We start from the raw sequence: 15,111 nt of genomic DNA on the forward strand, positions 1-15,111 counted from the left end.
CCAAACTGTGCTTATTAAATAAACTATGTTTGTTTAACTTGTATCATTTTTTATTCAACGCTTAGCCTAATTTAAGCATTGTTTACCATGCTCGAAACAGGTTTTTAGAGTTGCACAGCAGTGAGGTATTTTATGCCTAACGTCCATTATGCCTGACGTATATTATAACTAATGACTTTATGCCTAACGTCCGTATGCCTAACGTATTTATGCCTAATTGGGTACACTCACGTCCAAGCGTTGTTGATTTCGAATTTGTTTGATTTACTGCAAAAGGTTGTATAACGAACGCATTGAGAACCATTTGAAAGCTACAATAAAAGCTATTTAGCAACAAAAAAAAGCCCTTACCGAGCCATTTCCACCAAGCCGCATGCTGAATCCACTAAAGGGTGTCCACGATGAAATTGCCACACACAAAATTGATTCGCAAAATTCGAGTTTTCATCCGATTGCCATCAAATTTTCAGGGATTGAGAAATAACTATTAAACTTCATTTTACCATTTTACTCGTATTTTATTTACAGTCCATACGCAAATGCCCGCACCTTGGCCTTAACCCCGGCCATAAGATTCTGCACAACCTGTGAATCAACCGTTTTTTGCATGTAAACCCATACTTTCTTCAGTTCCTCGACTGTCTTCACTACCTTAGGTCGTTTAAGAAGGTGCTGCTTCATAATCGCCCAGTACTTCTCGATGGGGCGGAGCTCCGGAGTGTTGGGAGGGTTGAACATTTTCGGCACGAAATTGACCTTATTGTCCGCATACCACTTCAGCACGTCCTTGGAGTAGTGGCATGAGGCCAAATCCGGCCAGAAGATTGTTGGGACGTTGTGGGCCTTCAGGAGAGGAAGCAGCCGCTTCTGGAGGCACTCTTTTATGTACACCTGTCCGTTCATCGTGTCCTGGGTCACGAAAGGTGCACTCCGCTTCCCGCACGTGCAGATGGCTTGCCAAACCAGGAATTTCTTCGCAAATTTGGACATCTTCTGAGTGCGGACATGCTCCGGAACGCTGAACTTATCCTTGGCCGTGAAAAACAGGTTGCCGGGGATCTGTTTGAAGTCGGCCTTCACATATGTTTCGTCGTCCATGATGCAGCATTCAACTTTCGTCAGCATGTTGAGGTACAACTTCCTGGCACGGGTTTTGGCGGACTTGTTCTGCTTCTCGTCGCGATTAGGGGCCTTTTGTACCTTGAACGTTCGAAGCCCAGCCTTAGTTTTGGCCTTCTGGACAAAACTTCGGCTTAGGTGCAGCTTCTTAGCCACATCCCTAACGGAGGCGTTCGGATTTCGGTTGAAGGCCCCAACTACGCGGTTGTGATTTTTGGTGTTGTACGGAATACTTTTTCCTTCACTTCTGGGCTTCCGATCGGTGGTCAACCGTTCCTCGAACCGCTTAATCACTCGCGACACCGTGGAATTCGCGATTCCCAACGTTTTAGCGATGGAACGATGCGAGAGATCCTTGTTCTCGTGATGAATGCGCAAGATTTTATCACGCACGAGCTGTTCTTTCGACTCCATTTCCGCGAGTTTTGATCACAGGACTTTAAAACTTGCAGGATGTAAATAATGCTCTATGAACTAAATCCACCCAAATTTTCATTAAATTCTACCCAACGGTTAAAAAGTTAGAGCAATTTCATAGTGTGGCAATTTCATCGTGGACACCCTTTATCTAAAGCCATTTTGCTTGATCCTAACCCGTTCAGATTTATAGCAGCATTTATGGAGGCAAAGTTACCTGCAAAAAGTTAAACGTCAAAGTTTGTTTATTTTTCGATAGTTGCGCTGTGGGACCCAGGGTTCTTCCAGGTGGTTTTCTCCCGATAGATTGGGAGATTGGTTACTCAGACAGTTTGCGATACTGTTTTACAACATTTCGCATTTCGAACAGCTGAAAGTGCAATCGTTCCCGAAAAAGATCCCCTTCTTCCGGATGGTTACAGAAGTGCACCATCCAACGATGCAGGGATGTACGCTTGAATGAAATTTTTGAAGAGTTGATTCTTTCGCCGAATAAAATCGCTGGTATGGATCGGAAACCAGCTAATCTCCGCTAACTAACAGTTTCAGTAGTTTGCTGTCGGTTGTTATTTCGATTGTCATCTATTCGCAAGATCTGGAGAAGGCTGGTATGTTTTTAAACGTTCGACAATGTTTTATGAATTCGAGGGCCACGCTCACTTTATTCTTCTCCGACAGATGGTCAGTCGTTGATGGTGTGCTGGTTCTTCTAAAGAAGTAAATTTTGCTGAAATCGACTTGAATTTTTCAAATTTGGCTTTTGTTAACTATGAGGTACCATCATTTAAGATCAATTCGTAAACAGAGTAATGGGGAAGTTTATGATGCACTTTAAAAAGCCTAAAAAGCAACAATAAATGCTTTTTGCTCTAATGCAAAACCTAATGGTTTTATGGTTGCTTTTATAATGATAGAACACGTTTATAAAGTATGTTATCAAGACATTAATAAACAATTGCTAATGACGTTTATGCTTGAATTACAGAACAGTTTTAAGTTTTGCAAACTGTTTTAAATTTATTTTTTAAATAAGACAGTTTTTGACTTTCTTGCCAGACTATAGAAGGTTTTTAAAACAGCAAAAAGCTGAATTACTAAGCAGGAATGTTATACATTTTAAAATGCTGCACACCAAAAAATTCTGAATTTTAATGGCGATGTAAACATCCATGCATGCAAACATTCATACATGTAAACTTCCTTTTCACGTAAACTAGCAGCTTGCAAGAAATGTTGCAAACAAAAGTGGACAGTTGCATACAATATATGGAATATTGCATGACATGTCTCATAAATTTACACGATCTATAATCTAAACTTGTATGATATATGACGCTCCATTTATGTGCATCATAGTAACGGAAATTTACATTACTTTTTTTTAGCTGTGTGTATTTAAACTCAATGGATTGTTCATTTCCGTTATAAAACCATCATAAATCAGAGTGGATGTCAAATCGTTACTGAATTGTTACTTGGGTAGTGTCATTCCCACTACAGACTTATCAAAAACCTAACCTCCTAACAGTAGAACCAGAAAGTAGCTATAGATTATGTGACTATGTTAGATATGTATCATGGTAGTCTAGTCACATAGGAGTATTGAGCGAAAACTCAAAACTTAAGTACTCATCCCCTAGATAAAAATTTCAAGTTCACAGGTATAAAAATGAAACTACAACGTTTAGAATCGGATCCTATCTAACTAATAATAAGATTTAATTAAGGCAAAGGATAATAAGGAACAATTCTCAAAGGCTTGGTTGCCATCATAATGAAGTAATTAAACTGAGTTGTTAGCGGATGATGGCTACCAAGCCTATGGGAATTTTTAATTTTTAGAGATTTGAATAGATTTTTCTCCTATACCTTACTTAAATCTTATTATTAGTTAGGTAGGTTCCGATTCTACACGATGTAGTTTCATTTTTGTACCTGTGATCTTGACATTTTTACCTAGAGGATGAGTACTTAAGTTTTGGGTTTTCGCTCAATACTCCTATGTAACTAGACTACCATGATACATATCTAACATAGTCACATAATCTATACCTACTTTCTGGTTCTACTGTTATAGGCAAAACAGTCAATCCACCCAACTGCTCTCAATTCCGCCCAATTGAGAAATATTGGGCAGTTGTCAAACAGAAGTTGAAGAAGAGTGGAAAAGTGACTCGGGATGCGACAGAGATGAAGAGACGGTGGAACAAAACGGCCGCTCAGGTTAGCCAAGAGTTTCCAAAATATGATGAGTATTATTCGAAGAAAAGTTCGAGATTTCATCAAACCCAATCGGAATAATTTTTTCTGGCCAAATCGGGTCAAAAGATTACTTTGCCACTATGCTTGCGGATGAACGGCAATACACGCTTTTTCAGGCATTCTTCGATGTAAACTTGGGATGTCATCGTCGAGGATGTGACGAATGGTTCAATTTTCAGGCCACAACTGCAAATCGCTTGCCAAATCATGGCCTTCTTCGCGAACTGTTCGGTAAACACGAACTTGAATCTTCCCGGCACATCCCCACGTCCAGTCGCGATGTAAAACTTTTGACCGGAAAGCTGCTTAAAATCGAGTTTGGCGTATGTTTTGTCATTGATCAAAGTGCAGCCCTTGTGTTTCGTAAAAACACGGTCGTACAAGAGCCTTGCACGCTTTTTGGCCACGGAATTCTGCTTCTTGTGCCGGTTTGGATGTTTACTAGCATTGGACGATTTATATCCTTACCAGGCAGGGATTTTCCGCACCATTTGAAAGTTGGCGTTGTACCTTCTGGCCACATCTCGGATCGAAAGACCGGGGTTGGCTTTAACGAACCTCAACACCTTGCTGCGCAGCTGATTCCTTTCTAAACTCAGGGTTTCCTTGTAGGTTTTGAGCACTCGACAAACTGTTGTTTTCGGCATCTTCAGCACTTTAGGACGACTCCGGATTTTCCAGGTGTTTGTGTACAATATTTTTCTTCTTTCGAGTTGCATTTGACGTTATTTCTGAATGCGATCGACTAGTTTGATCAAACTTGCACCAGTTGTTCTCTATAGAAGTGCAAACAAATCACTGTCAAAGATTTTAGATTCCCAACACTAGTGGCGTGCTAGCGGCGGGCAAGGGGCGTAAATTGTAAATGCCACATAGAGTTCTTTACCACCGTTAGTATTAGTGAGCAGTTTCACTAATACATGCATTTTACTGCTTGAAAATATAAAAAAACAAAACGCTGTCAAGTCGAACACTTTGACAGCTGATTTCGTGGTTGAAAATAATAAACAAATCGGATTTACACGGCTACACTAGCTAGGTTGTATTAGTGAGATCTTGCGTCGAGAATTCAATTACACAAGGATATTCTTCTGAAATGATCTGCCTCGGTTGCTCCTGCTTTCTTTGGTATAGGCACAGACAAACAGACATCACTCATTGAATATGTAAAACATCGTCGCTAAAACATTACCGTCATCTGTTGAGTATACTGTGGTGGGCACTACACTGAACAGATGGTGGTAGTGTGTAAACGTCAAACGCAAGGGAATTGACTATGCGCGCCACAGGTGGCGGTACTACCAACTACGATACTTTTAAATTGTCCGTTAAATGCTTGTTCGATGAACAACTTGAGAGTGTTATGTCTATTTGTCTGTGGTAAAGGTATTTTGGCTGACTTGAAGAATGGTATTGAACGATTTCATTTTCTATGTATGCCCTCTGCATTAACTTCACAAGTGTTTCTAATGTATCATCGGCAGCGCCTTTGATATATTCTATAAAAACTCTATCTGATTCTGCTGATTACTGCATTACATGAAAACTGAATTATAGGGGAAATGACTCTAATGTTGGCCTATGGATCTTTGCTTGGGCCCATCGCTAAAAATCTGCTATTTATCAATTTTATCTAGATGAACGCGTCATTGGGACGGTACTGATAGAAATTTTGGTCGCTATTGAAAATTTAGTCGATTGCTGAATTTATGTATGGGCCCAAATTAGGGTCATTTAGGCCGACATTACATCCATTTCCCCTACTTCTTATTTCATCACTGGTCTGTGGATTTGGAAGTGGTACTTGATCATGTTCTGTGAACCTTCACTTTCCATCAATATATTTTCTCAAGTCTTTGCAGTTATCTTTGCAACCTTTCTCCTGTTATGCTTTACAAATCCTTTCAAATAATTATTTGTTTTTCTTAACCTTTGTCTTACATCAAAGTCATTTAAATTTTTAAAGAAGATCATTATTTCCTTTTCATTATGCTTCTTGACAGCTTGACTGTATTCCTGCCTAAGGTTGTCTAACCTGTATTTATAATTCATCATATCTGGATGCTTATTAGAATTTTTAATTGCTACCCTTAGACTATATAATGCTTTTTTTTCATTTGGAGTGCTAGGTTCCTTGGAGATTCTTAGAGTTCTTGAAGCTGCCTTCTTCATTCTATGAGCTAAGTCATGATAACACTCATCTACTATGTTCCTAGTAGTATCCGTTTTCGGTATTATAATTGATATCTTTCTATGGATAATTCGTCGTGTGAGGATCTAGATATGATCACTTTATTACAATGGAACTGTCGTAGTTTAATACCTAAATTAGACTCGTTCAAGTATTTGATTCACAATTATGATTGTGATATATTTGCACTCTGTGAAACTTGGCTTTCTTCTGAAGATGAACTAAACTTCCACGATTTTAACATTATCCGCCTGGACCGAGATGATTCATATGGTGGCGTACTTTTGGGGATCAAAAAGTGTTGCTCCTTCTATAAAATCTCAATCCCAATAATTTCAGGCATTGAAATTGTCGCTTGCCAAATAAATGTGAAGAACAAAGATCTTTGCATAGCTTCCGTATATGTCCCTCCAAGGACTTCCATTAACCACCGTCAGCTTTGGAGTTCAGTTACTATTTTCCCATCTCCAGTACGATGACAATAGAGCGATGATTTGTGCGACGATTTCAACTTGACTATCTTGAACATTGGTGAAGCAACACGTATGGAAAAACCTCCTGCTCGAGAGAGCCGTCTTGACATATCTTTGTGCTCTAACTCACTATCATTAGATTGTCTGTGGAAGCTTATCAATGATCCCCATGATAGTGATCAATTACCAATTATTATTTCAATCAAAAGTGGTCGTCTAAAAACAGATCAGTCAATTCAAGTTCCTTTTGACCTCACGATGAACATTGATTGGCAAAAAATTTTATCGGCTGTAACTGTTGGTATTGATTCTACCGATCCTCAACCACCATTGGACGAGTATCGTTTGTTTACCGAACTAATCTACAAAAGCGTATTTGAAGCTCAGAAACGACGTGTTCCAAGTGCATCCTTCAAAAGAAGACCCGCCACCCCTGGATGGGATGACGAATGCACAAAGTTGTATCTTGAGAAATCCGATGCCTCTAAAGATTATCGCAGACATGAAAGATCTGAGCTTTTTGAAAAGTATCTAAAGCTTGAAAAAAAAGCTTAAAAACTTACTAAAAGCAAAGAAACGAAATTACTGGCGTACTTTTATCGAGGGACTTTCTCGAGAAACCTCGATGACAACGCTATGGAAAAAGGCTCGCTATATGCGAAACCGCTCATCCTCCAATGAGATTGAAGAATACTCCTCTAAATGGATATTCAACTTCGCTAAAAAGGTCTGTCCAGACTCTGCTACAGCCCAAACTAACGGTTCTCTGGATGAACCATTCACAATGCTGGAATTTTCAATGGCACTGCTCCGAAAAGCGATATGATCAAATTCGACCTTCTAAAAAACCTCCCCGATATCGCTAAAAGACGATTACTTAACCTGTATAATTCATTTATGGAATTCAATATAGTTCCACCAGCATGGAGACAGGTTAATGTAATGGCTATTCGAAAGCCTGGAAAACCAGCGTCTGATCACAATTCTTACCGTCCGATCTCTATTTTATCATGCCTGAGGAAATTATTAGAAAGAAAATGATCCTATCTAGACTTGACCATTGGGTTGAATCAAACATTCTACTTTCAAATACACAATTTGGTTTCAATAAGAGTAAAGAAACAAACGATTGTTAGTGATGTTTTCATTTTATATTCAACTGGCCTTTGCGCACAAGAAGCAATTGGCTTCAGTCTTTTTGGATATTAAGGGCGCATTTGATTCTGTTTCCTTAGAAATACTGTCAGACAATTTGCACAGTAGTGGATTACCTGAATTGTATAAATTTGCTGTCAGAAAAACAAATGACCTTCAATCTAAGTCAACTGACAACCTATAGAATTAGCTACATAGGCTTACCCCAAGGTTTATGTTTAAGTCCCTTACTTTATAATTTCTATGTCAAAGATATTGATAGCTGCTTAGATCATCGATGCACGCGACGCAACTTTAATGTGAGTCCAACTACCTTGAATAAACCCAATATTGAATTGTGTAACTTGTGTGCATAAAACGTGATCTAGGGGAAATGGCTCTAATGTTGGCCTTTGGATCTAAGATTGTGCCCATCGCTTAAAATCTGCTATTTATCAATTTTATCTAGATAAACGCGTCATTGGGACGGTACTAATGGATATTTTTTGTCGTTATTGAAAATTTAATCGATTGCTGAATTTATGTTTGGGCCCAAATTAGGAGCATTTAAACCGACATTCCATCCATTTCCTCTATTTGGCTACTTAGTTGAATAAAATATTAGTGATAAAAACTTGCACAAAGTTCCATAAAATACCTGAAACTGGCTAATATAAAAAAGTAATCCCAAAAACACCAACATTATTCAAAGTACGAAATCTTAAAAATTCTGAAATTTACCAATTTCACGATCTCATATTTTTATCTTTAAAATAAATAGGCATTTAAAAAAATCAGTATCTGGGGACAAAGAGAAACGTTGCTATTGATCCAGACGGAACAAGTGATGAATATTTTTCGATTTCAACAACGCATTTTCCCGGAAAAATCCAGACCACAGAACAGTTTATAATTAAACATCCGATCGTCTGGCAATTTTATAATAAATTTATGCCAATAGCCTCCCCCGCATTCTAGCGTTCGAAAATGTTGATGTTTATACACACTCCCTGACGCCAGTTGTAGCAAGATGATCGCATGGAAATTTCCCCTGACGGCATAGTGTCCACTTGAGAAAAAAAAAATCATCGGGAAAATCTAACCCGATTTTTTTCGGCCATGCTTTGACCCCGCGGCATAATCTTCCCATGTTTTGGAGCAAAGAATTTTAATCGTTTCAAGAGTCCAATCCAATTGAAGTCCCATATTGCACTTGATTTGCGTTCCTTTTGTTTGCTGTAGGAAAATGTGCTTACATTGCATTTATGTTCTTCTTAAGCACTGCAGCTCAAGTTGAAATGCAAGACAATGCCCAATAGCCAACGGGCTGAGAAAGTTGCACAATAATCATATTTTGACGACGGCGAGGGCTTTGACGACTTTGATGGGTTCTTCAACAGCTACAACAAACATCATGGACGCTCTTGAAGTTCTTGGTCGTAAATAAATCGGCTCAAGTGTTATAATTGTGTGCGCATCACGTTTAACCGAGCATCACGATTTAAAAGATTTTCCCACAACGTCATGAAATTGTCTGAACGAAACCGAGTGCTTTCGCGGTTAGTTTTGTGCAAGTGTGAATCACTGAAATCACACATTGGCTGCACCTGTTCATGTCGATCTGTGCCACCGGCGGTAGCTGCCAGTAGCCGGTGACAGGTGTGATGAAAAATGCGCGAATGCGAAGCAGAAAAAAACGGAAGCGTTTGCGAAGTTGAAATTATGTTGCAATGGGCAATATGAAGGGTGGTATGCACCTGAGTAAAGTAAACCGTATTTAGGGTAAGACGTTGTCAATTCCAACCGAATGACGTCAACTGTTTCCCTGCACTTTTATCGCATACGGTAATTACGTAATGCAAACAGTACCTGCAATTAATGTTTAACCAACAGGTCTAGGTGCGCTACATCCATATAAAGTATACACATTTCGTATTTGCCTTATGAAGTCATATCGGCATAACAAAACAAACATACACGAATCGACGAGATAGCGACCTTCCCCCATCGATAAGCTTCGCCGCCAGAACCAAGTCAAAGAAAGTGAGCCGATCGAGATAAAACTGGTATTTTATTAAACATTTATATCTCGGTCTCGGCGCTCGGTGGATGGTGCGTTCCTCGGGGCCATGGTCTTACATTTTTATATGAGGATAGTCGCACCGGCACCGCGGTTTAATCTTTATTTTTAACGAGTTTGACCCCTCGGCCTCGATGCTCTGGTTCTGTTTTACTCGCCAGGCGAGTTAAGTGAAATAAGTAATCGTTATTCCTTTTTTTCGGGGGGGATCATACGAAAGCCATCCCAAGCTGGACTCTGTCTGTCTGTCTGCCTGATCTGATGGGTGCATTGCGTCATCGACCGCGTGAGCCCTTTTAAAAAAAGCAGAGAGAGAGAGAGAGAGAGAGACAGAGAGGTCATCTGATTGTTCTCCCTCTTCTTGTACATGCATGTTTCTGGTTGTGGACAGGAAAAATACTGCATTCCCGAATCATGCAAAGACGCTTGAGGCTGTTAAAAGGAAATTTATGACACTAAATGGTGATTTATGGGATCGAATTTAATAAGCGAGCTGCAGTGCTCTAGAAATGCAGCAATTTGCAGATAAATAAGATTTCAAACAAATGGTCATATGAGAAAATTCCAGAAATGGCATTAAGAAGGGTAATATCGTTAATTAATAAGCTTCGGATTAATCCAAGGTTATTCCGCTGAGAAAAGCAGGTTTATTATGTTTATCGACGAGAAATAAACATCATACCACGAGCATTCTCCCCACTTGCCCCATTGACTTTAACATGTTGAAATTTTTAATTGGACATGCTCTCGAATGATCTCGCTGGATGCTCTTTAATTCAGTTTTGTTTTTTTTTGCCGTTCGCTATTATACCATCCCTTCTCGTTTCCTTTCTCTTTCTTCCAGAATGACACAAACACAGCTTTCCTCAGAGCAGCCAGGGCCGGCGATCTACAGAAACTGATAGAGTACCTCGAGACCGGGCAGGTCACAGATATAAATACATGCAATGCGGTAAGTCTACTTCAATGTGTACTAGTGTTAAGTTGTTTGGTCCTTGGATGGGAACTGAGCCCTTTTTTAGCGTAAAATTCAGGGATTTTTATGACTGCGCGGTAATACATCTCCAATGTTTTTAATTTGCTTACATTGGAAACATAAAAATCTTAAACCCTACAGTGCACTGCAACCCACACGACCGTAGTTTCGTCAATATTTCCATCAATACTTTCATGTCAACATTTTCAACAACATTTTTGGTGGTTATTGAGCAATTCCAGGGCTGTTACAACAACGGATTTGTCGTGGATTTAAACTTTCAGTCGCGAAAATCGCGGAAACATTAAATGATGTCGCGAAAATCGTGAAGGGACTGATGTCACAAAAAATCCGTCCCGGATTATTTTGCTGTCATCAATGTTGTTGTTCATTTGGCTCTCGATTTTTTACCGGTTCAAACCAAACATCCTGCAAATAATCGAGAAATGATCTCAATTCCATAAGTCACACCGGATTTACACGGAAATTCCCTGAGGTCTATCCTATGTGAGACATTTTCCTTATTTCGAATATGAACATAGCATTTTTCGTTGTCAAATCATAAACGAATCGTATATATGCGAGTAAAATTTCCATGTAAACCGGATATTCTAGGTTCTCCAAATCGTCCTGAAGTTCAGTTGATTTGTTCTACTATCTCAACCAAGACTGCAATAATGGCTGTAGTATCGAAATATGTCCAAACAGATTCGTGGATCGTGTCCGACCTATTGCTACGTATACAAGATGTTATAGGTTCTGAAATCATTCTGGAGATCACATTATTTTTCTACTAGATCACCCAAGGCTAATTCAATATCTGTAGTATCGAAATATGCCCAAACAAATGTACAGTGTCTATGTGGATCATGCCAACCTATTACCGTGTATGCCAAATGTTCCAGGATTTCCAAATCGATATTTCGATACTACAGATATTATCTTAGTCATCTGGTATACGTGGAAATAATTAATCATTAGCCATATAGACACTATGAATCTGTTTGAACATATTTCGATACTACAGACTTTATCCCAGCCATGGTTGATCTAGTAGAATAAATCATCTGAACTCCAGAACGATTTCTTCTTCTTCTTATTCACATTTAAAGCTTATTGCTTAGTACATATTAGCTTATTGCGTGCTCTCAACTAAGTGTTCTAAATGCACTTCTACAGGTATTAATTGAGAGCTTTCGATGCCAATGCCAATGCATGAATTCGTATATTATGTGGCAAGCACAATGCTACTCCATGCCCAGGAAAGTCGAGAAAATTTCCAGCCCGAAAGATTCCTTCGACCGGACCGGGAATTAAACCCACCGCCTCCGCCTTGGCAATATAGTGCCTTTACTGACTAGACTAAGAGGCCCAGAACGATTTGGAGAACTTAAAACATCTGGTATACATGACAATAGTTCATGCATGATCCACATAGACAGTGTGCATCTGTCTGGAATGAAATATTTCGATACTAAAGACATTGTCCCAATCTCGGATGATCTAATAGATCAAATTATCTGAACTCCAGGACGATTTGAAGAACCTTGAACATCTGGATTACTCGGAAATAGATCATGCATGATCCACATATACTCTTTGAATCTGATTGGACATTTTTCGATACTACAGGCATTGTTGTAGTCTTGGTTGATCTAGTAGAACAAATTAACTGATGTCCTGGACGATTTGGAAAACCTATAATTTCCGGTATACATAGTAATAAGTCGTGCATGATCCAAAAAGTCATATATATATATATATTATTCGGTTATGATTTGACAACGAAAAGTGCTAGGTTCATATTAGAAATAAAAAAAAATATCATTAAAATGTCTCACCATTTGCACAGTGGTTGAAAAGTCCATTTTGACGCTCTTAATTAATAGCACCGTGGAGAGCGGATTTGGAGTAAGGACGTCTTGAGCAAAGTTGATGAGTATGACATTTTTCATATTTTTAAGGCATGGGTTTTGTGATTAATCCCCCTAAAAGTGGAATGAAAAATTTATTTTTTCACAATGTCGAGATAAATGATTGACGTCTTCAGCAAAGTTGTAGCAAAAATGGTTACAAACAACTTTACTGAAGACATATAAGTCCTAAATTTCACTCAAATCGAGATAGGGAGCGTTGTTTGAGGATGGACCCCCAAAGACACGTTTTTCATCAAAACACATATTTTCTTTGATTGGTATACTAAAATACACATCTTTTTAAAACATACTATACCTGCATAATTTTAATAGGATGAGTTATTGATAAATTTTCTTCTATTTTCCTCATATTTTGGACTTGCGCTTCTTTCTTAGGTGCAAGTAGTTGCAGATGAAGTCAAAAGCATCCAAAATTACATTAAAAGAGCTTTCAAATGGTGGTAAACTTGTCCGTCTACGACCGTCTGCTGGAGAGTTATGATCAAAACAAACACTCTTTGATAGGCTTTATAGAAGTCATGTCAACAACAAGGGGATGCTGTGTTTTATACCGCGTAATAAATTCGTTTCCATAATAACCCCCTCAATAAACAAATTTCCCACTTCTCAGAGCTTATCAAATTCAAGAACGGCACATTTTCTTTTCAAAAGTTGCCCAGAAGGCAAAACTGAAGCATCAAGAACGAAATAAAAAACTGTCAAATTCAGTTAAACTTGTAGTCGATAAGTGTTTTTCCATAGTGCTCATCACTGTTTTTCATCAAACGTGCAGCAATTCTAGATAAACATTTCAAAAGGTTCTAACTGCATTGATCGATTCTCTTCATCGACTTTCTCTTCCGTTAATAACTCAGCTGCAAAACCTTTCGCTATTGTATTTGACGTTTTGGATGCTAGATAAGAATCTCCTTTATCAAACTATGTTGTAAAATTAGCGCGAAATCTGTTTGCATAGCAGTGGTTATCAAAAGAGAAAGTCGATGAAGAGAATCGATCAAAGCAGATAGGACCATTTGAAATGTTCATCGAGAATTGTGAAAGTATATGAAAGCATGTAAGATAGAAGAACTGCGGAAGCCAAGCGAAGGAGAGAGAGACTAATTCTGCCAAAGAAACCGGACAGCAGAGGAAGCTACGAGAGCAGGGCTTTGAAGTAAAATGGCCTTATCTGGTAGGGCTAAGTTTATTTTAAATTTTTCAATTCATCGTTAGATCACAACAAGGGCCAATGATCTTTTTTTTTTCTTGATTCAATTTAAGTCGAAATTGATAAGCGTGATCTCTTGTCACTCTGGTCAAAAACGAGTGGAGGCTGATCATCAATATTCAACTGTGTTTATAAGAAGGTACTCCGGTGTTATGCCATAAATGTGAATATTATGCCGGATGTGGCTGCACATGTCGGAAAACCCATGAAAACGATGTGCGGCCTTTTTGAAAAGCTCTGGACCAAACATGCTCGTGCATGGTTGTCAAGTGTCACACCGAGTATTTCAGTAAGCCGTTCACGCTTCCTGAAAACATTTTAAACTTGCTTCCGTCTACTTCTGAAAATGCAAAAAGTGTGGCAGGACGATCAACACCAACCTATCGAACCTGGTATTACTTGCCAGATAGTATTCATAAAATATTGATACATGGATCAGCCGTGAATGGACATTTCCTTGATCTTATCGATCAGCTAAGAACAGGATTGGAAGAGGTACATGTATTTAACCAAAATAACAACGAATAAATTAATAAAACTTTTATTTAACAGATACCAAGAGTTCAATACCCGCAAGCAATCAAGATCGCTTACAAATCGTGATCTATTGAACTGGCTCCTATTATTATCAGATCCATTGGTTACTAGCATTCGTGAATGGCCTAAAAAGCACGAGAAGCCATTGTCGAGCGATGCTAAACAGCTGCTAGCAGAAGAAGCTGAAGGAAACGATAATGATTATATTAATGGTTATGGTTCTGATAATAATGATAATAATTGAATACAATACAAAATATTGACATCAAAAATGCAAAACCAATCGAACAAAAAGAATTTAATCAAGAAAAATATGTGGATATATAGAAATTGTTTATCGCTTTTATACTGGTTATATCATAAAACAGAGTAGAGTCAGTATAGATACTTGTTTTGATCCCAACTCCCCAGCAGACGGTCGTGGACGGACAAATTTACCACCATTTGAAAGCTCTGTTGATGTAGTTTTAGATGCATTTGACTTCATCTGCACCTTCTTGCACCTAAGAAAGATACGCAAGGCCAAAATATGAGGAAAATAGAAGAACATTTATCAATAACTCATCCTATTAAAATGATGCAGGTATAGTATGTTCTAGAACGATGTGTATTTTAGTATACCAATCAACTTTGTTGAACATAATGAAGACCTAAAATTAAAGAAAATATGTGTTTTGATGAAAAACGTGTTTTTGGGGGTCCATCCTCAAACAACGCTCTCTATCTCTATTTGAGTGAAATTTAGGACTTTTATGTCTTCAGCAAAGTTGTTTGTAAT

General features: G+C 38.5%; 1 protein-coding gene across 6 annotated transcripts in view; it reads left to right on the top strand.

The window, feature by feature from the left end:
- The window catches only part of LOC135710157 (ankyrin-3-like), a 266,177-nt gene that overhangs the window by 153,753 nt on the left and 97,313 nt on the right, over nt 1-15,111 (top strand). For all 6 annotated transcript variants that reach the window (XM_065232674.1, XM_065232707.1, XM_065232688.1 and 3 more), the window contains exon 2: nt 10,521-10,628. In XM_065232674.1, coding sequence (XP_065088746.1) covers nt 10,521-10,628 — 108 coding nt within the window. The remainder of the gene's footprint in view (nt 1-10,520; nt 10,629-15,111) is intronic.

This window comes from Ochlerotatus camptorhynchus, unplaced genomic scaffold, assembly GCF_037179485.1.
Source record: "Ochlerotatus camptorhynchus isolate MF236.1 unplaced genomic scaffold, CSIRO-AGI_Acam_v1.1 ptg000036l, whole genome shotgun sequence".
NCBI classification, from domain to species: Eukaryota; Metazoa; Arthropoda; class Insecta; order Diptera; family Culicidae; genus Ochlerotatus; species Ochlerotatus camptorhynchus.